The sequence below is a fragment of the Pan troglodytes genome, chromosome 10 (assembly GCF_028858775.2).
Source record: "Pan troglodytes isolate AG18354 chromosome 10, NHGRI_mPanTro3-v2.0_pri, whole genome shotgun sequence".
Lineage (NCBI taxonomy): Eukaryota > Metazoa > Chordata > Mammalia > Primates > Hominidae > Pan > Pan troglodytes.
Window position 1 is genome coordinate 116,592,560 of NC_072408.2, and position 25,886 is coordinate 116,618,445.

The window sequence follows — 25,886 nt, forward strand, 5'->3', positions numbered from 1 at the left end:
CCATGTTGGCCGGGCTGGTCTGGAACTCCTGACCTCAGCTGATCTGCCCACTTCGGACTCCCAAAGTGCTGGGATTACAGGCATAAGCCACCGTGCCCAGCCTGCCTGGGGGAATTTAATGGGTCCCAGGAATCACTTGATCATCGAAAAGCATGTGCCCATTTTACAGATAAGGAAACTGAGGCTCAGAGCATTTCTAATCTACCCACAAATACCCGGAAGAATTCCTGAGGCAAGACTCAAATCAGTTCTCTTGAATCCAAATCCAGAGCTTTTTTTCTTTTTTTTTTGTTTTGAGACAGAGTTTTGCTCTTGTCACCCAGGCTGGAGTGCAATGGTGAGATCTTGGCTCAATGCAACCTCCACCTCCCAGGTTCAAGCAATTCTCCTGCCTCAGCCTCCCAAGTAGCTGGGATTACAGGTGCGCAACCACCATGCCTGGCTAATTTTTATATTTTTAGTAGAGATGGGGTTTCGCCGTATTAGCCAGGCTGGTCTCGAACTCCTGACTTCAGGTGATCTGCCTGCCTTGGCCTCCCAAAATGCTGGGATTACAGGCATGAGCCACCACACCTGGCCCAAATCCAGAGCTTTCTAGGACATTCCCCCACATGCCAACATCCCCCCTCACTATCCCTGCTCGTTTCAAGGGCACCCAAGGCAAAATAGGCCCCCTCCTTGTCCCAAACAACCAGCTTCAAGGGAAGATCCAGGTGGCCATCTTGTCTTCTGACCAACCCAGAGGAAGAACCCAACAGCAACAACTTAAGAGTGTTTTCACTTCAATCAGAGTAGAGGAAAAGGAAAAGAGTGTTTCTCTCTCTGCCCCGACCTTTTGCCCTTCTCGAAGTTGAGACCCAGGGGCTCAATCACGTGGCTGCTCCTTCCCAGAGCCTGACCTGAGGGAAAGATGTTTGCAGCCTCCAGAGAGCTGACCTGCCACTCTTAGCTGGGGTTCCCTGTGGTTCTGGGGAGGTTCACCAGGAAGCACCCTGTCACCCGGACCTGAAGACTGGCTCAGGCGCAGCCTTTGACACAACCTGTCTAATCAGAATGGCTCTGGGGACGCCTGTTGAGAGCGCTGGCTGAGGACCCCCTGTCTGGGTGTAGGAATAGATAAAAAAGCATGGAGCCCTGGGAATAACTGGGCTACTCCTGGACCACGAGGGGTACAATCTGCTCCTGGAGGGCAACGTAGAAGGAGGTGGGGGGTTGGAGCCCCCTGGCAAGCCTTGGTGGTAATCTGAGTCCTCCCTCCTGCTCATGGAGATTGGTAGACTCATGTCCCTCCTGCCACTGACTCTCCCCTTCTGACAGATGAAGAGGTAGAGGCCCAGAGAGGTAAAGTGACTCAACCAACATTCCCTGAACCAAATAACCCATTGCCAATGCAAATTCAGGACTGCTCAACCCAAGCCCCATGATATTTTCCACTGCAGCTGCCCTTGGCCTTGGTCTCCTCCAAGACCCAAGCTCTTCTTGACTGAAGCTTCAGAAGGACGCGAGATCCCAGCTGGAAGCTGGACCCAGAGCTAGGAGGCCATGGGAAACTAGCTGGCTGTGGCTTCCTTGGCTCTGGGGTGGGGGCAGCAGGGTGGGTGTTTGTGGGGTCCCTCCTCATGCCAGGAGGTCTGGAGCTGCCTCGGAGCTTGACTGGTGTTGGGTATGACCCCAGGCGAGTGGCTGCCCTGGTAAGGTGATATAGTTTGGCTGTGTCCCCACCCAAATCTCCTCTTGAAGTGTAGCTCCCACAATTCCCACGTGTCATGGGAGGGACCTGGTAGGAGGTAATTGAATCATGGGGGCAGGTCTTTCCTGTGCTGTTCTCGTGATAGTGTCACAAGAGCTGGTGGTTTTATAAAGGGGAGTTTCCCTGCACAAGCTCTCTTCTCTCTTGCCTGCTGCCATGTAAGACGTGCCTTTCACTTTCCACCATGATTGTGAGGCCTCCCCAGCCACATGGAACTGTGAATCCATTAAACCTCTTTTTCTTTATAAATTACCCAGTCTCGGGTATGTCTTTATCAGCAGCGTGAGAACAGACTAATACAGAAGAGAAGAGGGTCAGCCTCACCTCCGGCTCATGGCTCACAGCTCCAGGTGGCATGTGGCCCTGTGGACAGACACAGGCAGGCAGTCCTCAAGGAGGCACCATCCCACTCAGCCAGCATCACCATGACCCCCACCCATCCCAGCTCCACAAGCACTGCCAATCGCCCCTGCCACCATGGTCCTCACCACAGCAACCCGCTTGCACACCCAGCACCCTGCTGACACTCCAGGCTCACCCACTCCCGTGCCTGCTCCGTGCTGCCTGGCAACCGTCCTCCTGCCTAGCAGGACAGCCCTCCCAGCATGACTGTCCCCTGATGAGCACCAGAGTCCCCGCACCTGCACTGTCAACCCCCTGCCAGCGTTACTCTCCCCTGCCCAAATGTACTGTCTCCATGGGGATCATTATCCCCCAGCCAGCACTACTGTCACCCCCACCAGCATCACTCTTGCCCTACCAACATGACTCTCCCTGGCCAGCATTATTACCCCCACTAGCATCACTCTCCTCTCCTCCCTCCACCCCCACCTTCCCCACAGCCACACCAACCTCAGCCACCTCTCAGGCCACCACCACCACCATCACAACCACCCAGTCCAGCCCCCAACCACCAACACTCTAAATGCCTCCCGGTCAGGACTTCTGCCCTCACTCTCACCCCCGCCCCTGGCTCCCCCCAGGCATTTCCTAACTCTCCCATCTCCCTCGCTGTAGTCTCATGCCTGTTACCATCCCTCCCACCCCTGCCATCATCCTGCCATCTCCACCGTCAATGAATAAACATTTATTGAGCACCGGCAAATCCCAGACACTACAGAACACACAGAAGGCATGGCCCCACGCCGAGGGCCCCAGCCCCCTTGCAAAGCTGCCACGCTGCCAAAAATGGTGGCGCATGCAGCTCAGGCGCAGGCTGAGGCTGGGGCTTGGCCGGGCAGTGCACTTGGAACGGGGTCCTGAGGCCTCTGCCAGGTTCCAGCTGGGGCAGGGGTCACGTCGCTTCCTGAGAGCAGAGCAAATAAATAATGGAGAGGCAGGGGCTGGGGCCTGAGGTGGAGGGGCTCTGGCGTTGGCTATGTGACTCCATAGGAGCAAGACAGGTGGCCGGGAGCCCCCACCCCAGGGTGGGGAGGCAGAGCCGGGGGACCAGAGGGTCCTGGGGCCTCCCTGGCACCTCCACTGGTCCCTCGCCTCTGGGGCCAAAGCAGGGTGTGGGGGGACACCCCAGAAGGCACTGCTGAAATGCGGCTGGACTAGAAATGAGTGGGCAGAGAAGCTGGGCTGCAGTCCCTAGAGCGGGGCGTCATCAGTCCTCCACTTGGGGGGGTAACCCTGCTGGTGGCCATCGCAGCGGGGGTTCCCCATGCTGTCCAGAGGCACCACCACCTCGTCCGGGTTCGAGTTCTTGTTCAGTTCCACCACGCGGGGTACCACCGAGGACCAGCGATCTGCACCGCGAGCACATCAGAGGGAGGGGTGGGGGTTGGTGGAGAGAGAGCGTGCATATATTGAGTGCCTACTGTGTACTGGGCACTCCACAGTGTTCTGAAGGGGGGGTGTGACTATGCTCATTTTACAGAGGTGGAAACGGGCTCAAGAGAGGTCAAGGTGCCTCCCCAGGAGAGAATGGAGGAACCAGGATTCAAGCCTGGAGCCGAATGCCCTGAGTGCCTGTGTCCTCTCCAGCTGCGTCTCGCGTGCTTATGGCTTACTGGACAAACGGGAAGGTTTTCTCCACACAGGGATGGCTGAGGAGCTTGTCCTCCCTCCCCAGGCCAGCTTATGTCAACAGTAGGGAGGGCCAGGATGAAGCCACGCAGGTGAGGTACCCCAGGCATTCACAAGCAGCAGAGGAAACTCAGGGGCACACTCTCTCATTCTGTAGACACGGACACTGAGTCCCGGAAAGAAGCAGGACTGCTCAAAGCAAATTCGTGATGAGAATGGACTGGGGCTCCCCTCCGCACCCGCCCCTCCACTCACCCCTGCGGAGGCGGCCCACGGTATGCGAGAAGCCATAATACTGGTAGGTGTCATTCTTGCCCGGGTCCTCATTGATGATGCCCAAGTTCTGGTTCCAGTGAGACCAGTTCACCTCATCCACCCTGGCAGGGCCCAAGCAGAGGGTCAGGGGACCCCCTCAGAGAGAGCCCCATGCCACCATCCCCAGCACACCCTCCTATTTTTTTATTATGGTAACATATACATAACAAGGCTGGGCGTGGTGGCTCATGCCTGCAATCCCAGCACTTTGGGAGGCTGAGGTGGGTGGGTCATTTGAGGTCAGGAGTTCGAGACCAGCCTGGCCAACATGGTGAAACCCCACCTCTACTAAAAATTTAAAAAAATTTTTTTTAAAATTAGCGGGGCATGGTGGCAGGCGCCTGTAGTCCCAGTGACCCGGGAGGCTGAGGCAGGAAAATCACTTGAACCTGGGAGGCGGTTGCAGTGAGCCGAGATCACACCACCGCACTCCAACCTGGGGGACAGAGCAAGACTCCATCTCAAAAAAAAAAAAAAAGACTTGTGTGTGTGTGTGTGTGTGTATACACACACACAAAATTTGCCATCTTAATCATTTTTGAGTATACAATTCAGTGGCATTAAGCACATCCACATTGTGTGACCATCACAGCTATCTATTTCCAAAATTCTTCCATTCCCCCAAGCAGAAATTATTTTTTTTATCCTTCTTTTGAGACAGGGTCTCACTCCATTGCCCAGGCTAGGGTGCAGTGGCACGATCACAGCTCACTGCAACCTTGACCTCCCAGGCTCAAGTGATCCGCTCACTTCAGCCCCCCATGTAGCTGGGATTACAGGGATATGCTACCACGCCTGGCTAATTTTTTAAAAACGTTTTGTAGAGATGGGGTTTCACTACGTTGGTCTTGAACTCCTGGGCTCAAGCAATCCTCTTGCCTCGCTTCCCAAAGTGTTGGTATTACAGTCACCACGCCTGGCCCAGGTAATATTTCACTGTACACATAGCCCACATTTTGTTTATCCACTCATTTTTTTATATATTATCTTTTTTTTTTACATATTATCTTTAATTTTTTATCCTATCTATTCATTTTTGTTTGTTTGTTTTAAGGCAGAGTCTTGCTCTGTCCCCCAGACTGGAGTGCAGTAGTGCAAACTCGGCTCACTGCAACCTCCACCTACCAGGTTCAAGCCATTCTCCTGCCTCAGCCTCCTGAGTAGCTGGGATTACAGGTGCGTGCCACCACTCCCGACTAATTTTTGTATTTTTAGTGGAGTCAGGGTTTCACCATGTTGCCCAGGGTGGTCTCAAACTCCTGACCTCAGGTGATCCGCCCACCTTGACCTCCCAAAGTGCTGGGATTACAAGCACAAGCCACCACACCCAGCCAAGATTTGAGCTTTGGATTCAAACTGAACAGAGTCTGGGTGTGGTGGCTCACGCCTGTAATCCCAGCATTTTGGGAGGCTGAGGTGGGAAGATCGCTTGAGACCAGGAGTTTGAGACCAGCCTGGGCAACATAGCAAGAACCCCATCTCTACAAAAAAATTAAAAATTGTTTGGATATGGTGGCATGAGGAGGCTGAGGTGGGAGGATCGCTTGAGACCAGGAGTTGGAGGCTGCAGTCAGCTATGATCACACCACTGCACTCCAGCCTGAGCAACCCTGCCTCTAAAAACAAACAAAAAATGGAATTGAACTGATCGGCTGGCCTAGGAGGTGGGTTCTATTATTGTTCCCATTTCACAGATGAAGAAACTGACTTTGTCTGACTCCAAACATTCTGCTTATGCTCTATGCTGACAACCACTTTACAATGAATGAATCAACTGGAAAGAAAAGATTCATGAAGGGGTTCCCCTAAGAAGCTGGCACTCCCTGTGCCTCTGGAACACGGAGTCATTCTGCAGATGGGCTGGGTGAGGTCTCCAGCCCTGGAAACTGCACATTCCTCAGCTTCCCATTTCACCGAAGGCACTAGAGCTCACCCCACTGTTTGGTAGATACAGGGTGATGCTCTAAAATGAACCCACCATCCAAGTCTCTGCTTCCCCCTGAGCAAGAACAGGGGAGCCTGTGGCATCCCGATGCGCATCAGGCACTGGCTGAGCACTTCTCACGTGCTGACCTGTCTAATCCGCACCGCCAGCCTAGGAGCCCGTGAGATCATTGTCTCATTCCACAGATGAAGAAACTGAGGCTGAGAGAGGAGGGCTGACTTGCCTGAGATCGCCTGGTGGAAATGAACTCTGCTCGGGCCTCTTGGGGCCTCAGTGGCTCCAGAAATTGCAATGGGTAGACGACGCTGGAGCAGCAGGGGCCCCGAGCCAGTGGGGACAGTTCCGCCCTGCCCGCCTGGCCCCACTGCCCCAGCCTCACCTGAAGCACCACCTGCGGTCAGGAGTGCCGTCCGAGCTCTTGCCCACGGTGACCATCTCCCCAGAGCGGAAGGCCTTCCTCAGGAATACGGGGAAGGAGCGCTCAATGTCCAGGATGGTGGTGGCCCACTGCGGGGAGGGAGGGTCAGGAGGGACATCGGTGAGCCTCACAGCTTGCGCCTGCCGCTCTGGTGGCAGAAATGAGACAACGGGCCAGGGTGGGCCCAGAACTAGGCATTTAGACTCCTACTCCCCACTAGACACAGGGTTTATAAACTCAAATACCCACAGGTGGCAGGCAGGAAAACAAATGGGTGAAACAGGATCAGGTGCAGAAAGGCTGCAGCCCAAGCCCTATCACACTTACACAGCAGTTGCCACTCAGTGAGGGAGGGGTGGAGACTGGGGCGAACAGGGAGCAAATGCCCACGTGTAAGGGGGCAGCTGCCACTCACCCTACCTGAGGGCTGCCAGGCAGGAATCCGGACCCTGCACTGCCTGGGGCTTCCAACTTTTCAAGAAAAGCCAGAAATCTGGATTTTCATAGGGAATCTCTTAACTTTTAAATTTTGCAGTTTTGTTTTTTTTTTTTTAATATAATGGTCTGATGCTGGGTGCAGTGGCTCACACCTGCAATCTCAGCACTTTAGGAGGCCAAGGCAGGTGGATAGCTTGAACTCAGAAGTTCAAGACCAGCCTGGGCAACATGGTGAAACCCCATCTTTACAAAAAATACAAAAATTAGCCGGGTGAGGTGGTGCACACCTTAGCCCCAGCTACTCGGGAGGCTGAGGCCAGAGAATCACTTGAGCCTGGGAGGCAGAGGTTGCAGTGAGCCAAGATCGCACCATTGCACTCCAGCCCACAGGATGCCCAGTTTGCATCCGGTGAGTAATGCCCAGTGGGGAAACTGAGGCCCAATGAAGTAAGCAATATAGATAAAGGTTAAGAGCAGGCCGGAGCTGTTTCCCTCAGACCCAGTCCTGGGAGGACAACCTTGGGCCCTTTTTTCTCACTGCACCATATTCCTGAAATGCACAGTCAAGGTAAACATGGGTGCTGTATTCCTGGGCCGTGGGGCAGCACTGTTTATTAGGACACCAGGTTTGTAGGCTGCACCTGGCCTGGGAGGGCTGTGATCCCAGGGCCTGTTCTTTCCAGGATTGCATAGAAAGCTTTTGGTAAGTAAAAACTTTCTGCAGCTCCCCGGGGCCAAGGCGGCCCCTGTCCCCATTGGTTTCTCCTCTAGGAAGCATGCTCACAGTTGCTAGAAAAAGACCCCCATGAGAATGCTGACATCCCTGTGCTGGAGTGCTAGAGCACAAAAGCTGCCCCTGGGCTCAGCGTGGGACCCCTGCTGAAACGCTGATGCCCACGGAGCACTTTCTGAGCCGGCAAAAGTCACTCAGTCATGCTAGGTGGAGCTGACTGTGTCCTGTGAGCTGGACCACAAGGAGAATCTGAGCCCACTGCTGGCAGCCAGGCAAGAAGCCACCTCAAAATTCACTAGGCAGCTCTGGGAAGTCAGCAGCAGCCTCTGATGCCCATTTTACAGACAGAGAAGTGGAGGGAGAATGAGAAGACACGGCTTGCTCAGAGTGGAAGGCCAAGGAAGCCAGTCGGGTGAGTCTCCTTGGAAGGATGAGGGTGGCTGGTAGAGTGGGGCTGGGGGCCCTGGGGCCTCACCTGCAGCTTCCAGATGTGCTTGCTCTCCTTGGAGACCTGGCCCACTGTCTCGCCCATGAGGGCAATGAGCATGTTGAGGAGCAGCACAAAGGTGAGGATGATGTAGGTCACCAGCAGGATGATGAAGACCACGGGGTACTTGGTGCTGCTCAGCATCTCCAGGTCGCCCATGCCGATGGTCAGCTTAAACAGGTCCAGGAGGAAGGTGCTGAAGGTCTCGCTGTCGCGGCACGAGGGGTAAGTGGGCACTGTGCAGTTGGTCTGGTCCTCATTGCACACCTTCATGTTGGCACACGGGTTCAGGAGGGAGACCAGGGCTGTGGGAGGATAGGGGTGGCACTCACTGAGTGTGAGAACACCCACAGAGAGGTGGAGGGTGTCATTCTCATTTGCTGGAGGAGAAAGCTGAGGCCTAGTGAGTGGAGCACGCTGGCCCACACGCTGACCCATGTCACCCTACACATCAGCCAAGCCACACCAGACCCAGGTCCTCCTGATCCCAAAACCTTTGAAGCCTTTCCATAAACTCTTGCTGATAAGGAAGAGGTTGTCTCTCTCTCTCTCTCTCTTTCTTTCTGAGATGGGGTCTTGCTATGTTGCCCAGGCTGGAGTGCAGTGGCTACTCACAGGCTCAATCCCACTACTGATAAGCGTGGGAGTTTTGACCTGCTCTGTTTCCAACCTGGGACAGTTCACCCCTCCTTACACAACCTGGTGGTTCCCTGCTACCGGGAGGGAAGAGGTGTTCAGGATCTAGTCCAGGGAGGGTCTCAGTTTTTCCCACCAGGGGACATTTGACAATGTCTAGAGACATATTTGGTTGTCACAACTGGGGGTGGGGGTGCTACTGGCATCAGGTGGGTGGAGGCCAGGGGTGCTGCCTGACACCCTACAATGCACAGAATGGTCCCCGCCACGAAGAATGATCTGGTCTCAAATGTCAATAGTGTTGGGAAATCCTAATGCGGCCTACCATTCTTAGAGGTCTTGGGGGCTCTGGAATGCCCCTATTCGCAGGGGTAGACTCTCTCTCTGACAGTTTCCCACTCCACCCCAACCCAGAGAGGAAAAGTGGGGGCTGAAACCAGGCATCAGTCCTGACTGTCCCCGAAGCCATGTTCTCTAAGGGGCCTCTCCTGCTCTAGACATCTCAAACTCATCATGATTCTCCTTTCCTACTAAGCCCAGGTGGAGCTTCAGATTCCTTCTCAACACAGTTTGGCAGCAACAACCTGTCCCTAAACCAGCCAGGGAGGGGAGCATGAAGAAGACTCAGTCCCATCAGTCAGTGGGGCACAGAATGTCATATTGCCTGCAACCAGGGATTAGAGTATGCAGATTTCAACTCATATGCTAATGTTCTTCAGTTGTATAGTACCTGGTGAAACACTGTGTTGAGAAGGATTCTGAGACCTTGTCTGGGCTCACCGGAAAAACTGTTCTGTGATCCATTAGTGATGTCTGCTATGGACACCAAAGTGTGGGAACAGAAAGAAGCGTGTGTGTCCTGTTTATGTCATGTCAGCCTCAGAATTGAGATCTAGTGCATCCTATAAGGAGAAGACCTGCAACCAAGCTGACTGCTAAGCTGCTACTCTAACCCTTGTTTCTCCTTAGTTTCAATAACTAGGACTGCAGTAGGGCTAGATCCCTGACCTGAATCCCAAACTGTTGTTGAACCCTTGACACTGTCTAGTTTTTCCATTGTGATCCCTGGGAAGGGAAAGCTGTACCCTGTCCCTATCTCCCCAGTGAAAACTACAATTCCACTTCCCACCAATAATCTACATAGAGACTTGGCCACTATCGTGGGTTAAAATATCACCCTTGTCAGATTCCTGTGCCAGGCTCGTCCCCAGATGAACCTGCTCAGATGTGAATGTGTCCAGGTCTAACCTGAGTTGGCCATTCCCCTTTGGATGCTGGGCATTGATGTCAGATTACCCACCCCTCGGGGATCAGCCCAAGGACTTGGTCAGTTTCTCCAGCCCTGGTCCCTGGTCCTTCTCCCATGACCCATGCCACTGAGGTCCCAGAATGCTTCTTAGTGGCATCGTGACATCACGAAGAAGGTATATCAAAGGGAGCTGATGTTGGGCTTTAAGAAAATACCTGGGCTGGTAGTTTAATTATTAAATTTTATCCTTCCATGTATCCATGCTCCTTCAATGTGGCTTTACAGCTTCTCCCACTAAGAAGTGGAGTCTAGGCCAGGTGCAGTGGCTCGCGCCTATAATCCTGCACTTTGGGAGGCTGAGGCAGGAGGACTGCTTGAGCCCAGGAGTTCAAGACCAGCCTGGGCAACATAGCAAGACCCTGCCTCCACCAAAAAAAAAAAAATGGAAAAAAAGAAGTGGCGTCTATTTCCCCATCCCTTGACTCAAGGCTGGCCTTGTGACTTGCTTTGGCCAACAGAGTAAGGCAGCAGTGATGCCATGCCAGGAGGTGTCCTTGAACACTTCTGCTCATGTTCTTGGAACCCTAAGGCCACCATGTGGACAAGCCCAAGCTAGCTGGCCAGAGATGAGTGACCATGTGGAAGATAGATAGCAAACCCCCTCTAACCAAGTCCATACTAGCTAGACCAGTCAGCCAGCAGCCAGCCTGCCAGCTGACCACAGGCACAAGAGCCTGTAGGGATCAGCCAAACCTGGCCCAGGGCAGCACGGCCACCCAGCTGACCCATTGACTCATAAGCAATAATAAGTTGGCCCGGTACAGTGGCTCACGCCTGTAATCCCAGCACTTTGGGAGGCCAAGGTGGGTGGATCACTTGGGGTCAGGAGTTCGAGACCAGCCTGGCCAACATAGTGAATCCCCATCTCTACCAAAAATATAAAACTTAGCCATGCGTGGTGGCACACGCCTGTAATCCCAGCTATTCGAGAGGCTGAGGCAAGAGAATCACTTGAACCCGGGAGGCAGAGATTGCAGTGAGCCAAGAGCACCACTGCCCTCCAGCCTTGGTGACAGAGTGAGACCTTGCCACAAAAAAAAAATAATAATAAGTGGGTGCTATTTTAAGCCCCACTTTAGGTGGCTTCCTTTGTAGCAATAGCTGATACTCCAGTTTTGCCATTCACCAGCTTTTTTTTTTTTTTTTTTTGAGACAGAGTCTCGCTGTGTTGCCCAGGCTGGAGTGCAGTGGTGCCATCTTGGCTTACTGCAACCTCCACCCGCTGGGTTCAAACGATTCTTGTGCCTCAGCCTCCCGAGTAGCTGGGTCTATAGTTGTGTGCCACCATGCCTGTCTAATTTTTGTATTTTTTGGTAGAGACGGGGTTTTGCCATGTTGGCCAGGCTGGTCTCAAACTCCTGACCTCAAGTGATCCACCCGCCTCAGCCTCCCGAAGTGCTGGGATTACAGGTGTGAGCCACTGCGCCCAGCCACCATTCACTGGCTTTTGAACTTGTGCTAGTTATTTAACCCACCTAAGCCTCAGTTTCCTTTTCTATAATAGGGGATAATAAAGGCACTTAGCTTACAGGCTTGTTGGGAGGCAAGGATGGAAACGTACTTAGTCTGGTGCCTGGCACACAAATAAGAACTCAGTGGCCAGGCGCGTTGGCTCACACCTGTAATCCCACCATTTTGGGAGGCCAAGGAGGGTGGATCACCTGAGGTCAGGAGTTCAAGACCAGCCTGGCCAACATGATGAAACCCCATCTCTACTAAAAATACAAAAAAAAACAAAATTAAAAAATAGTGGGGCGTGGTGGCAGAAGCCCGTAATCCCAACTACGTGGGAGGCTGAGGCAGAATTACTTGAACCTGGGAGGTGGAGGTTGCAATGAGCTGAGATTGTGCCATTGCACTCCAGCCCGGGCAACAGGAGCAAAACTGTACCTCAAAAAAAAAAAAAAAAAAAAGAACTCAGCAAGGCTGCTATTGTCCCCTATACATCATGGCTACTGTTCCCGTCCTTGCACCACCCCTGCCAGGACCACCTGAGCACCCAGAGCTCACCTGAAGCATAGCCAATCATGAAGAGCAAGTAGACGAGCAGGAATCGGAAAAGGTCCTTGAAGAGAATCTAAAGACCCCAGCGGGATTATGGAGGCAAAGAGGAGACACATGGTTTCTCACTTTCCCCATTCCTCCATCTCCACCCTGGTCCCACCCCAGTGTCCAGACCATGCCTCCTGCCCCCACGGTACCCAGCATCCTCAGGTCTGCAGGTGCATAAGTGTGCATGTGGTGTGTGTGACTCCCTCCAGGAACACACGAGTCCAGAGGGTCCTCCCAGCCCGTACCTTCTGGATCATGATGCTATAGGTCCCCGTCAGCTTCAGCCCACGGGTGAAGTAAAGGGCATTCATCCAGCCCAGGACCAGGGCAAAGACCATCACGGCCAGGTAGGCCTCGATCCCTGCCAGGTAGAGGGCTGCTGAGACGATCACCAGGACAGAGTAGATGAAGCTGCAGTGCAGCAGAGACCACAAGAGAGGCCAGAGGGGAGAGGGGACAATGAGGCTCTGGAGGGGAAGACACGCCTCCAAGCCCTCCAGGGTATCAGGACTTCCCAATGCCTTCTAGACCCCCAGAAACGAAACAAAGTGGATTAGCAGGGTTTCCCAGCATTCTGTTAACAAGAACATTCAATTAGCTGGCAATTAATCCTGAGGTCTCACAGGATCCTGAAGTGATGCCCCTTGGAATTGCTAAAGAAAGATTTAGTGGTGTTCAGTGGAGATTTTGTGGCTAAGTGAATTTCATCATTCTCCAACTCTAAGGGAAATGTGAAAGAGGGAACACACACTCAGTAACTCTCTCATTCTCTGTCCCAGGCAGATATCATTAATCAATCCCAACTCTTTCCCACTAAACACAGACACAGGTGCAAAATTCTTAACATGGCACTTCAGGCAGACATTAGCAATCATTCACCAGCATAAGAGGTTAAAATTATTTCTATCCATGTTGTATATGATAACTCCCTAGCAATCAGAATTTTTCTTGAACCAGAAGACCCTATTGTTTGTGGCTTTGTCCTGACTTTGGGTTAGAGCTGCCCAGGTTGGGTGCATTCATTTCTAACAGAATCACCTCTCTCCTGAATCTGGATGACCTAGCAGCCCAAACCCACCTTCCTCACCCAGAAGCTGCCGGCCCAGGGACCTCTACTCACTAGAGCAGCTGGAAGGAGCCATCAATGAAGAGAGAATTCACTCCAGGGCATTTCTTCATGAACAAGTCTTTGATCTGGAAGACAGGAGGGGGCACGTGAAAGGGGTGGGGCCAGCAGGAGAGGAGAGGAGGAGAGAGGAGACAGAGGAAGGGATAGAAGAGAGGGAGGCAGAGGCTGGTACAGATAAAAGACAAAGGACTCTTTCCTGTTAGAAAAGGAGAAAAAAGCAGAGATGGAGAACGTGGGATTGGAGGAGGTAGAAGAGAAATGGGAAAATAAAAGGAGGAAGGAAAGGAGAAGGACCATTTGGAGGAGAGAGAAGAGAAAAAGAGGGAGAGAAAAGAGGTGCAGGAAGAGAAGAGGAGGGCAGGCAGGGTGGGGGGCACGGGGGCCAGGCACTTACGTTGGTGAAGAAGAACAGGACCCCAGTGAAGAGCGTAATGACCTCGCCAGCCAGCCGCAGGTAGTCCACCGTGGTGCGGTAAGGGTACGGCGGCTGGGGAGCAGCAAGGGCACACAGGTCGTCACCCAGCCCCTCCAACATCTGGCCCCCAATCCAGATGTTCCCCCAGGCCCGAAACATCTGCATCCCATGGAGCCTCCTCCTTCACTCTCTTCCTCCTGAGTCTTCCTCCTCCCAGCTCAGGGCCACCCGTGGATGCTGGAGGGTGCCTCCCCAACCTGTTCCTAAACCTTCTCCAGTTCCCCCTACAGGGGACCCAGAAGGATGAGGTTGTGCCCCAGTCCTGCATGGCTCAGCCCAGTGCCTGCCCCAGCTCCTGCCTGGTCCCCGGGCACTCACTGTGCCCTCCAGCGGCTGGTAGTAGGCGGTGAGAGTGAAGATGACCATGGCACACAGGTAGGAGACCACGTTGATGTAGAAGGAGACGGCCCCGAACTTGCGCCACTTGTCCCGCAGCAGTTCATTGATGGGCTCCACAGCCAGCATCTCGTGGCGGTTCTATGAGAGGCAGGGTGGTCGGGGGCTGCCTTCCTGAGATGGGTGGGGGGTCCAGGCAGGCTGCCTCGGGTGTGCCTTCCCCCACCCTCCACCCGGATAGTGCTTTCTCTTTCCATCCATTCCTCAGCTGCATTCAAGGATTCATGGGGAACTGGACAGATACTGAAAATCAGCCCCAAGCTCCTGTGCTCACCATTTGAGATTCTGCCCAATTCTGCCTCAATGTACCTTTCCACCCTATTCTAGCATCACAGAACTCGGAACTGGAAAGTCCCTTAAAAGACATTTATTTTCAGGCCGGGAGCAGTGGCTCACGCCTGTAAGCCTAGCACTTTGGGAGGCCAAGACAGGCGGATCACCTAAGGTCAGCAGTTCAAGATCAGCCTGGCCAACGTGGTGAAACCCTGTCTCCACTAAAAACACAACAATTAGCCGGGCGTGGTGGTGCACACCTGTAATCCCAGCTACTCCTAAGGCTGAGGCAGGAGAATCACTTGAACCTGGGAGGCAGAGATTGCAGTGAGCCTAGATCGCGCTACTGCACTCCAGCCTGGGCAACAAGAGTGAGACTCCGTCTCAAAAAAGAAAAAAAGACATTTATTCTCATGGTTCCCAAACTCCAATCTGTGGATAGTACCAAGCTGCTGGCCACAAAATCATCTATGTAGCTTGCTGCAAGTATAAATCCTGGCCTCCACTCTCAGAAATTCTGATTCAGAGAGAAAGATTGAGAAATTTTGCCCAAAGATGATAAATGATTGACTCACCACAATTCTCCAATTCTGAACCCAGGGCAGACATCAATAATTGAGCCCTGCACAATTGTATTCATACAGTTCCCTGGGTAGACACTACTAATCAATCAGTTTGCACCTGAGATGCTAAACCTCCTGCCACCACTAATTTAAATCAAGATGGTCACTAATTCAAAAAATGAGGGAAATGAGGTCTTGCAAGGAAGCCAAGCTCACAGACCAGTAAGCCACAGGGCAGGGCTAGAAGGAAGACCACCTGCACCCAGTCCCCAGCATTTTCTGCTCCATTTGTATAGCTTCCTAGCCCTTTATTAACTTGAGTTTCTCTATAATCATGATTTGTGCAATAAAGCAGCCACAGAGATGCTCTTGTAGTGTTATTCCTGATAAAGGCAGAAACAAACCCAAGCGACCAGCAATAAGAGAACGGTTCATTTGAATATGGTATGTTTACATGCAGCGACAATATTACCGAAGAATATTTAAAAGTACAGAACGATGTTCACAAAATACTGCTAAGTAGGGGGAAAAAAGCTTAGTTTTTTTGTTTGTTTGTTTGTTTACTTTGAGACAGGATCTCACTCTGTCACCCAGGCTGGAGTGCAGTGGCATGATCTCGGCTCACTGAAGCCTCGACCTCCCCAGGCTCAGGTGATCCTCCCACCTCAGCTTCCCAAGTAGCTGGGACTACAGGCTCGCACCACCATGCCTGGCTAATTTTCATTTTTATTATTTTTTTTTTTTTGTAGAGACGGAGTTTCGCCATATTGCCCAGGCTAGTCTCAAACTCCTGGCTTCAAGCAATCCGCCCACCTTGGCTCCCCAAAATGCTAGAATTACAGGCATAAGCCACCATGCCTGGCCGAAAAAAAAAGAGCTTTCAAAAGTTCATATAACAACCATGAGTAGTAAAAGCTGACATAATGTTTACTCTGTGCCAAGCCATTCTAAAATTAACCTCTTTGGTCCTCCCAAGAACCCCATGGGATATCCATGATCCTTATCCCCAGGTTACAAATGAGGAAGCTGAGACCCAGAGAGGTGGAGCCACTTGTCCTGAGACACACAGCATGTAAGTTACAGAGCCAGGATCCCAACCCAGTCCTACCTGCCCCAAAAGTCCATCTTCCCACAAGTCTTGCTCATTTCCTCACATGGCAGACACTGTTCTGGGCACTTAGTTGGCACCTTCTCTTGCATTCAGCCAACAGACCCACCACGTTGGGTCCTAGAGGCTGGGGCTGTCTCCCCCAGCCCAGCCCCAGGGCCCTGTCCCTACTCCCAGCCCTGCCCCTCCTTCCTCGCACCCCATGCCCCTCCTGGAGCCCACCTCAATCTTGCTGTTGTACACCAGGATCTCCAGCACGGAGGCCTCTTCCCCACACGTGTCCAGGGAGGAGAGGTCATAAAGCGAGGAATACACTGGCCCATAGGCCCAGTCCTTGAACTTGCGGGACAGGTGCCGTGTGTCCTCATCCGTCACCTCCCGCCGGATGATGTGCTGAAAGATCTGCACAGGGGGCCAGGAGGGTCAGGGCGCTCACACTGGAAAGACCCCCAGGGCTGGGCCCAGCTCAGCACATGACGCCTCCCCAGAAAACAGCTAAGCACCGGCTGCTGGAGGACCCTTTCCTCATCTTGTTTAATTCTTGCTCTTATTATCTTGGTTTACAGATAAAGAATGGAGGCTGGGAAAAATGAAGGGTGTTCCAGAAGCCACTTAACCAGTCAGCTGGAGCCAGACGGAACCTGGATGAGCCTTCAACATCTTAATTGTAATGAATATCTTCTTCATGCCGTTAAAATAGCAATGAATCCATCTTAATGATATGTGAATTATAATACTGATGATCACATGCGGTCCTTCCTGTTACCACTCCTCCTTCCCTGGCTTACACACAGGGAAGCGGAGGCACAGAGAGGGGTGGGAATTGCCCAAGGTCAGGCAATGTTAGGATTTTGGGGTTTCTGTTTTGAGACAGAGTCTCTCTCTGTCACCCAGGCTGGAGTGCAGTGGCGCGATCTCAGCACACTGCAACCTTCTCCTCCTAGGTTCAAGCAATTCTCCTGCCTCAGCCTCCTGAGTAGCTGGGATTACAGGTGCCCATTACCACACCCAGCTAATATTTTTGTATTTTTAGTAGAGACGGGGTTTCACCATGTTGGCCAGGCTGGTCTTGAACTCCTGACCTCAGGTGATCCGCCCACCTCGGCCTCCCAAAGTGCTGGGATTACAGGCATGAGCCACTGTGCACAGCCAGGATTTTGGGGTTTTTTGAGACAGGGTCTGGCTCTGTTGCCCAGGCTGAAGTGCAATGGCACTATCACAGCTCATTGCAGCCTCAACCTCCTGGGCTCAAGTGCTCCTCCCACCTCAGCCTCCCAAAGTGCTAGGATTACAGACACGAGCCACTGAGCCTAGCCAAAGCCAGGATTTAAACTGGAGCCTTTCTACTGCCTCAGAGCCATGGTATAATTGCAATTTTAGTAATTTTTGCTACATTTTTTTTAATTTTGGTTTTTATTTATTTGGGATCTCAAATAATCCAGGCTGGACTTAAACGATCCTCTCACCTCAGCCTCCCAACTAGCTGGCATTACAGACATGTAAGTGACATTTACTGCTTCTCCCGGGCTCCTTCCTAAGAGCCTTATGTGGATCACCACATTTGTCACAACACCGCACCAGAGGACACTCTCATATCCCCATTTTACAGACAAGGAAACTGAGGCACAGAAAAGGGAAATGAGATGTCTGAGGTCACACACTGGGAAGTGGTAGCGCCAGGGCTTGGACAGGTGCTCCTGCCTCTAGCATACTCCAGACTTGGTTCCCAATCACAGCGATAGTGCCCCCCAGAGGACAATTCAGCAATGTTCTGGAGATATTTTTGGTGGTCACAAGTGTAAGGGGAGGTGTTCCTGGCATCTGGTGGGTAGAGGCCCGGGATGCAGATCAATGTCCGGCAATAGCACAAGACGGTCCCCACCACAAAGAGCCTGCCGCCCAAAATAATCATGCTGAAGTTGAGAAACCCTTCTCCAGGCCCCATGCTGCGCGGCCCAGAAAAGGGAAGGAACTGGGGCAGGGCCATTCAACGGGTTTGAGGCTGGGAGCACCACTGGGCTAGGGCCCAGGGACTCAGTTTCCTATCAGTGGCTCATCCTGGCTGGTGGGGGTGGAGTGGTGAACATCCAGTAGGGTGACATGAGGCGAGAGGCTCAGGGATGAAGCTAAGGAGCTTGGCTGGACACTAGGGAGCCATAGCAGGTTCTTGAGCTGGGACATCTGCACACTGGGGTTGGCATGTTGGGAGGTGCATGCATGTATTAATAATGAATACCAGCAGCAGACCCTCGTGTGTGTGTGTAGAGGGGTACGAGTGGGTGGATCAGCTGTGCCCCCAGCCGCACACTCACCCCAATCTTGCCCGTCTTGGCAGCCATCATAAGGGGCGAGAGGCCGTCGTTGTTGAGCACGGCCTCCAGGTTGCTGTCGGGGAAGAGGCGGGCACACTTGAGCAGCAGCAGGTCGTACATCTTGGTAACGAACTTGGTGTTCTCACGGGTGTTGTCAGCAATGGCCACCAGCGCGTGCAGCACTGTGTTGCCTCGCGAGTCCTGGCGCCGCATGTCCGCCTTCTTGTGGGGGTTCTCCGTCAGGTAGTTGACAATGTGGGGCTGGTTGGTGCAGGCAGCCAGCGACAGGGGCAGCTCCCCTGCGGGCCAGGGTGAAGGGTGGGAGGTCAGCGAAGGGGACCCAGGGTGGGACTCTGCCTGCAGACACTCGGGGGACGGACACCGTGGCGCTCTGAGGATAATGACGGAGACAGCACCAGCAGTGGATATGAACTGCACGTTTCTCTGGGTGATGCCAGGGAGATGGGGTGTGGCTAGTTAAGGGCACAGCCACGCGATTTGGAGGCTGTGAGGGACTGGACACATCCAATGATGGAATTCTTTTTTTTTTTTTTTTTGAGACAAAGTCTCACTCTGTCGCCTAAGCTGGAGTGCAGTGGCACAATCTCGGCTCATTGCAACCTCCACCTCCCGGGTGCAAGCGATTCTTGTGCCTCAGCCGAGTAGCTGGGATTACAGGCGCACGCCACCACACCTGGCTAATTTTTGTATTTTTAGTAGAGACAGGATTTCGCCATGTTGGCCAGGCTGGTCTCAAACCCCTGACCTCAAGTGATCCACCCACCTCGGCCTCCCAAAGTGCTGGGATTACAGGCGTGAGCCACCACGCCCAGCTGATGATGGAATTCTTTGTGTGACTTTGTCCCTGAGCTGCACATAATGAATGCCTTTAAGCAGGGGCAAAATTCAAAATATTTCATGAGTCCAGTGATGACAACGGCAGTGGTGGGCTTTGGGCCTGGTGATGGGGCTGTTGGTCCCAGCATAAACCAGATTAAAGCACACAGACAATACAGAGCTGGGCGCTGACATCACAGCCCAAGGGCCTCTCGTGATCCCCACTGCACAGCTGGGGAAGGTGAGGCTCAGGGAAGTGAGGTCACATGCCTGGAAAGTGCAGAGTGAGGATTTGGCTTTTTTTGTTCTTTTCTTTTTGCTTTTTAAAGACAGGGTCTTGCTCTATTTTCCAGGCTGGAGTGCAGTGGTGCAATCATGGCTTACTGCAGCCTCGAACTCCTAGGTTCAAGTGATCCTCCAGCCTCGGCCTCCCAAGCAGCTGGGACTTCAAGCACATGCCACCATGCCATCTAATTTATTTATTTATTTATTTTTTGAGACGGAGTCTCACTCTGTCACCCAAGCTGGAGTGCAATGGGGAAATCTCGGCTCATTGCAATCTCTGTCCCCCAGGTTCAAGCAATTCTCCTGCCTCAGCCTCCCAAGTAGCTGGGATTACAGGCACCCACCACCATGCCCGGCTAATTTTTGTTATTTTTGTAGAGATGGGTTTCACCATCTTGTTGGCCAGGCTGGTCTTGAACTCTTGACCTCAGGTGATCCATCTGCCTCATCCTCCCAAAGTGCTGGGATTACAGGCATGAGCCACCGTGCCCAGCCATTTTTTAAATGTTTAAAAGAGACAGGGTATTGCTATGTTGCCTAGGCTGGTCTCAAACTCCTGCCCTCAAGTGATCCTCCTGCCTTGACCTCCCAAAGTGCTGGGATGACAGGTGTGAGACACCGTGCCTGGCTGGAGTGAGGATCTGAATCCAGGTCCATGGTGCCAAGTTCCCCCATGGCACTTACACCTCAGAGGCAAGGGCCCTGTGACCAAGACCGACGTGCAGCCTGTGCTCCAGAGTGCTGCCTGCGCCCATGGCCAGAGTGGCCCTGGGTGTCTGGGGGATGGTCAGGGCTGCAGACACCAACCAGTATCATGCTATCTCCCGCCATGCTTCTCCAGCATGCTGTCAGCCCCCACCAGGCCCCTCCTTACCAAAGTAGAAGTAGCCCCCCTCATCCTTGGGCTGGAAGAAGCGCCCACGGGCCTGGGCGTGGACGTCAGCTCCCTGGGCCACGAGAAGTTCCACATAGTGTTTGCAGCGACGCTCAATGGCGATGTGCAGGGCTGTCTGACCTGGGGGCAGGGGATGGTCATCCAGGGTCCTGGCGGAGCAGAGACCTAGCCAGGCTTGCTGGGGGTGGGGGTAGGGTGCAGGACGTAGAAATTGGGGGGTGGGGGATGCAGGCAGAGTCCTGCCCAGCGACACCCAAGGGCAGCAAATAGGTCCTTGGATATTCCCTGGGATCCATCGCAGAAGCAGAATCTCAAGCCTGAAGGATACCTAGTTTGTGGAATCCTGAATGTGAGAAGTTTTTAGATTCATAAGATGCTTTAAAAATCCTAGAGGAGGCCAGGCGCAGGCTCACGCCTGTAATCCCAGCGATTTGGGAGACCAAGGAGGGAGATCACCTGAGCCCAGGCGTTTGAGGCAAGCCTGGGCAACACAGTGAGATCCCATCTCTATAGAAATGCTAAAAATTAGCTGGGCCTGGTGACTTACACCTGTGGTCCCCGCTACTCCAGAGGCTGAGGCAGGAGGATTGCTGAAGCCTAGCAGTTCAGTACCAGCCTGGGCAACTGATATGGTTTGGCTCTGTGTCCACACCTAAATCTCACCTTGAATTGTAGTTCCCATAATCCCCATGTATCATGGGAGGGACCCTGTGAAAGGTAATTTAATCATGGGGGCAGTTACCCTCATGCTGTTTTCATGATAGCGAGTGAGTCCTCAAGAGATCTGATGATTCTATAAGGGGCTTTTCCCCCTTTTGCTTGGCACTTCTTCTTCCTACCACCATATGAAGAAGGACATGTTTGCTTCCCCTTCCACAATGATTGTAAGTTTCCTGATGCCTCCCCAGCCCTGCGGAACTGTGAGTCAATTAAGCCTCTTTCCTTTATAAATTATCCAGTCTTGGGCAGTTCTTTATAGCAGCATGAGAACGGACTAATACAACAACATAGTGAGACCCTGTCTCTACAGAAATTTTAAAAATTAGCCTGGCATGGTGGTCCATGCCGGTGGTCCCAGCTACTTGGGAGGGTGAACTGGGAGATTCCCTTGAGCCCAGGAAGTCAAGGCTGCAGTGAGCCATGATCACACCACTGCACTCCAGCTTGGGTAACAGAGCAAGACCTTGTCTCAAAAAAAAGAAAACTCCTAGAGGAAACAACAGTACCTTGGCCTCCCAGAATTTTGGACTCAAGATATAATATTCATGGATTTTGAATCTTAATATCCAGGCATCTGAAGGTCAACTCTGATTTACAGAATCTCAACTGGGGATTGGCCCGGTTCTTGGCCCCCTGCTGCCTTTGCCTCTTAGAACTTGTGAACTCAGGACTTATTATCATAGAGCCTTAGAGTATCTGCCACCGCAGCATCTTAGGGCCAGATCCCGAGTTCATGATCACTAGACTCGCTGCATCTCAGAATCTTGGAATCTTTTTTTTTTTTTTTTTGAGACAGGGTCTCACTCTGTCACCCAGGCTGGAGTGCAGTGGCACAATCATAGCTCACTGCAGCCTTGACCCTCTGAGCTCAAGTGATCTTCCCACCCCAGCCTCCCAAGTAGCTGGGACTACAGGTGTGCACCAACAAGCCTGGCTTTTTTTGCATCTTTTTTTTTTTTTTTTTTTTTTTGAGATGAGTCTTGCTCTTGTTGCCCAAGCTGGAGTGCAATGGCGCGATATTGGCTCACTGCAACCTCCACCTCCCAGGTTCAAGCGATTCTCCTGCCTCAGCCTCCCAAGTAGCTGAGATTATAGGTGCGCACCACCACGCCTGGCTAATTTTTGCATTTTCAGCAGAGACAGGGTTTCACCATGTTGGCCAGGCTGGTCTTGAACACCTGACCTCAAGTGATCTGCCCACCTCAGCCTCCCAAAGTGCTGGAATTACAGGTGTGAGCCACCACACCTGGCCTTCTTTTATTTTATTTATTTATTTATTTATTTTTATCTTTTGTCAAGACAGGATTTCACCATGTTGCCCATGCTGGTCTTGAACTCCTGGGCTCAAGCGATCTGCCCCCCTTGGCCTCCCAAAGTGCTGGGATTACAGGTAAGAGCCACCGCACCCAGTGGAATCTTCTATTCTGAAACTCGAAACAAAGTTGGAAGGGGTAGTTACCGTTCCTTCATCCATCCATCTATCCATGCATCCATGCATCCATCCATCCATCCATCCATCCATCCGTCCATTCGTCAGGTCCTGGGTACATGCTGGCACTTAGGCCCAGATCAAAAGTCTCAGGAGTCATACAAGCAAAGGACAGCGTCTCCATCAGCCCCCGTGGCACCCCTGCCCAGCCCGGGGCCCCACCTCGATAGTAGATGTCACGGAAGGGCGAGTTAATGAACTCCCGCATGTTGCCGGTGCGCTCCGCGATGTCCAGCAGCACAGGGATGGTGTCGTTGCGGCCGTTGCTCAGGTTCAGCAAGGCCTTGGGCAGGCAGGTCTTCCCCGTAGATGGCTCTAGCAAGAGAGACACACAAGATGATGCAGTGCTCCAGCCCATGACCTTGAACTTCCAGGCATCGGGGTACAGAACACTGGGTAGGGGGTCAGATGTCCTGGCTGTCAACATCTCCTCTCCAAGCCTGTTTCCTCATCTGTCCAGTGGGGACCCAGGGCCACTCTATCTTTCTGCCTCCAGTGGTGCTGAGAGGGTACAATAAATGCATGGGGTTAGGTGCTTTGAAATGTGAGAGGCTTCAGCCTACAGATTGGTATTTATTTAATTAATCTTATTTGGGAAGATTTTGTATTTATTTTTATTTATTAATATCCTTTTTTTTGAGAGAGAGGGTCTCGCTCTGTCATCCAGCCTGGGGTATAGTTGTGCAATCCTAGCTCATTGCAGCCTCCGATTCCTGGGCTCAAGTGATCCTCCCACCTCAGCCTCCCAAGTAGCAGCTAAGACTACAGGTGTGCACCTCCATGCTCAACTAATTTTTTAATTTTTATTTTCGTAGAGAAGGGATCTCACTCTGTTACCCAGGCTGGTCTCAAACACCTGGCCTCAAGTGATCCTCCCACCTCAGCCTCCCAAAGTGCTGGGATTACAGATGTGAGCCACCACACCTGGCCCTCGAAAAGATTTATGTAAAGTGCTTCATAAACAAATAAATGGTGAGAATGCTGGGTTAAACAAAGCCAATCATAATTCCTTACTACAGGACTTCTCAGAGCCTTTCATACACTAACAGTGACTGTGAACCTGTAAAAGCAAGACACACTAGGCAGCATTCACCCACCTGTCAGAGCATCGAATCCTTTTCCCATGAAGCACTTACACTGGTGCCCCTAGAAGGGAGTGGAGGGGTGCAGCGTTCCCCAAAGTGTGGGACTGTGTGCCACAGTGGATGTGAACTGACCTTAGGGGATCCAGGAGAGAATCTTGGGGGTTCTAGGGGGGTGCAACAATAATAACCCTGAAGGTTTCATCCACTATCGAATCTTTCTCATGAAGTCAACTCTCCGTTTGGTACTAGCGGGTCCTTAACACCTCTCACTAACGCTTGCTGATGTCTCTTTGCAAGTTTCTTTCTATTGTAGCTATTTTTATGGTTACCTGAGTTGATTTATATCTCAAAAGAGTAAGTTGAAAACTCCCCTGTGAATCAAGGACAGGGCAAAATCAGCCAGGGGCTCAGGAATGGCCAGAGGTTGGGAGACGCAGGTGTGGGTTCAGGTGCCCGTTCTGAAGCCAGGCACCTCAGGTTTGAGGCCTGGCTTTGCTCCCCACAGCTGTATGACCATTTCTCTGCTTAGGGTCCTTTCTGGCTAAATTAAAGCTATGAAGGGAAATCAAAGAGCTAATCAGTGTTTGTTGATTAGCCCAGTACCAGGCAGATAGCAGTCTTTGATAAATATTACTGTTGCTGTTATCAATCCATGAGACGGGATTTAGGAACCGTCTCCCTAAATGCCGGGAATCAGTGGGGCAGACTCAAGAGACCTGAATTCTAGTCTCAGCCCTTCCAGGAGCAGGGTTGTTTGGGACAAGTCTTGTTCCCAGTTGCTTTCCCGCTGTCCACCTGGCGCCCAGCTCAGAGGCGACACCAAACCTCTCATGGAATAATGTGGCCCAGCCACCGTCCCTCTCACATGCCTAAGACACCTCCTTCATTTCCCTCATTTCCCCCAGCCTCTCTGGCCTTCCTTCATCCACTTTCCACATAGCAGCTGGAATGGTCATTTCAGACTGCAATTGACCACGGTGAACTACAGGGTCTTTGCACCTGCTGTCTCTGAACCCCCCACCCCAATCTGAAACATTCTTCCCTCCTCTTTTCACCTGGTTAACTGCAACTCACTCAGACTCTGCTCAAGTGTTACCTCCTCCAGGAAGCTCTCCTGGATTTTCCCTGACTAGGTCAAATCCTCCAGTACAGCCTTTTGTTGACACCTGTTACAGTTCATAACTGTGTGCTTACTTATGTGGTTGCTTGGTCAATGCTGGTCCTGTCCAGGAGCCTGTGGGCACCTTGAGGGCAGGGTGATGTCTGCTTTGCTCACTATCATTCGGCCTCTGCCAAGCACAGTGCCTGGTATGTGGTAGGTGCCCAACAACCATTTGCTGAGTTAACACACATTGAATGAAGGGGAGAGCTGGGCACCCCAGGTAATTCCAAACCATAGGTGACCCAAAGTGGAACTAGAGACCCTGGAATCGGGCTTTCAGACACAGGTTATAGACCCAGGGAGGGGACGCCTGGGTCCTGGGAGGAGATGTCAGGAGCAGGATCTTCCCAGAGATGAGGTGGAACATGCAGTTCCAGGAACCAGCCACCAGGTGGCGAAGTGGCTCTGCCCAGGGTGGGGTGCTGTAGCCAGGGGCTCTAAATTGACAATTGCCAAATTGGAGGTTGTGAAACTCTGCGGAGGGGAGGTGGGGGCACGGGAGGACGTCCCAGACTTCCCTGATAATCAGATGAGCTCATGACCTTTCAGCCATGCAGGGACGGATCCAGGTTTTGTGGGACGTAGACTAGGTCGAGGACCTCAGAAAGGGCCTTAGCCAGGGGCCCTGGCACTTAATTAGTATCATGGACCTCACAGTAAGTCTCCCTCCATGCACATACGCTAGCCTCTGCAATTTCAGAGACCCACCTCCCAAGCCTATCTTAGAGTCCCCCACCCACACTCATGCACAGACACACATGCATCTGGGTTCCTGGACTATGCTAGAAGCCCCCAACTCAGTCCTGAATTCAGGAGAAGCCAGAGGCCTTGACAAGCCAGCCTGGTGCTGAAGGCACAGGTGCCAGCATCCATCTCCCAGGATTCGCTCTACCCCAAGATTCCGCACTTTTGCCTCACGTACTTGGTGGACCAGGAGAGGCCATTTGGCCAGGGCTTAAACATGGGTTATCTCCGAATGAGATTACTCATGCCATCACTGAGCTACTCCAGGAGCAGAGAGAAGCCCCATCCTCCCACAGCTC

General features: G+C 52.4%; 1 protein-coding gene across 6 annotated transcripts in view; it reads right to left on the minus strand.

Moving 5' to 3' along the window:
- Nucleotides 1-2,815: 2,815 nt before the first annotated feature.
- Nucleotides 2,816-25,886, minus strand: part of TRPV4 (transient receptor potential cation channel subfamily V member 4) — a 50,432-nt gene continuing 27,361 nt past the window's right edge. For 2 of the 6 annotated variants that reach the window (XM_016924152.3, XM_016924151.4), the window contains exons 4-16: nucleotides 22,759-22,911; nucleotides 20,367-20,507; nucleotides 18,371-18,669; nucleotides 16,281-16,460; nucleotides 14,037-14,195; nucleotides 13,638-13,730; nucleotides 13,235-13,308; nucleotides 12,360-12,525; nucleotides 12,073-12,139; nucleotides 8,106-8,422; nucleotides 6,421-6,548; nucleotides 4,037-4,158; nucleotides 2,816-3,501 (exon numbers count right to left, since the gene is read on the minus strand). In XM_016924152.3, the coding sequence (XP_016779641.1) occupies nucleotides 3,344-3,501; nucleotides 4,037-4,158; nucleotides 6,421-6,548; nucleotides 8,106-8,422; nucleotides 12,073-12,139; nucleotides 12,360-12,525; nucleotides 13,235-13,308; nucleotides 13,638-13,730; nucleotides 14,037-14,195; nucleotides 16,281-16,460; nucleotides 18,371-18,669; nucleotides 20,367-20,507; nucleotides 22,759-22,911 (2,057 nt within the window). In that variant the 3' untranslated portion in view covers nucleotides 2,816-3,343. Of the gene's footprint in view, nucleotides 3,502-4,036; nucleotides 4,159-6,420; nucleotides 6,608-8,105; nucleotides 8,423-12,072; nucleotides 12,140-12,359; nucleotides 12,526-13,234; nucleotides 13,309-13,637; nucleotides 13,731-14,036; nucleotides 14,196-16,280; nucleotides 16,461-18,370; nucleotides 18,670-20,366; nucleotides 20,508-22,758; nucleotides 22,912-25,886 lie in introns of those variants that run through there. The other 4 variants (XM_016924153.4, XM_063786051.1, XM_063786052.1 and 1 more) reach the window with 4 other exon arrangements.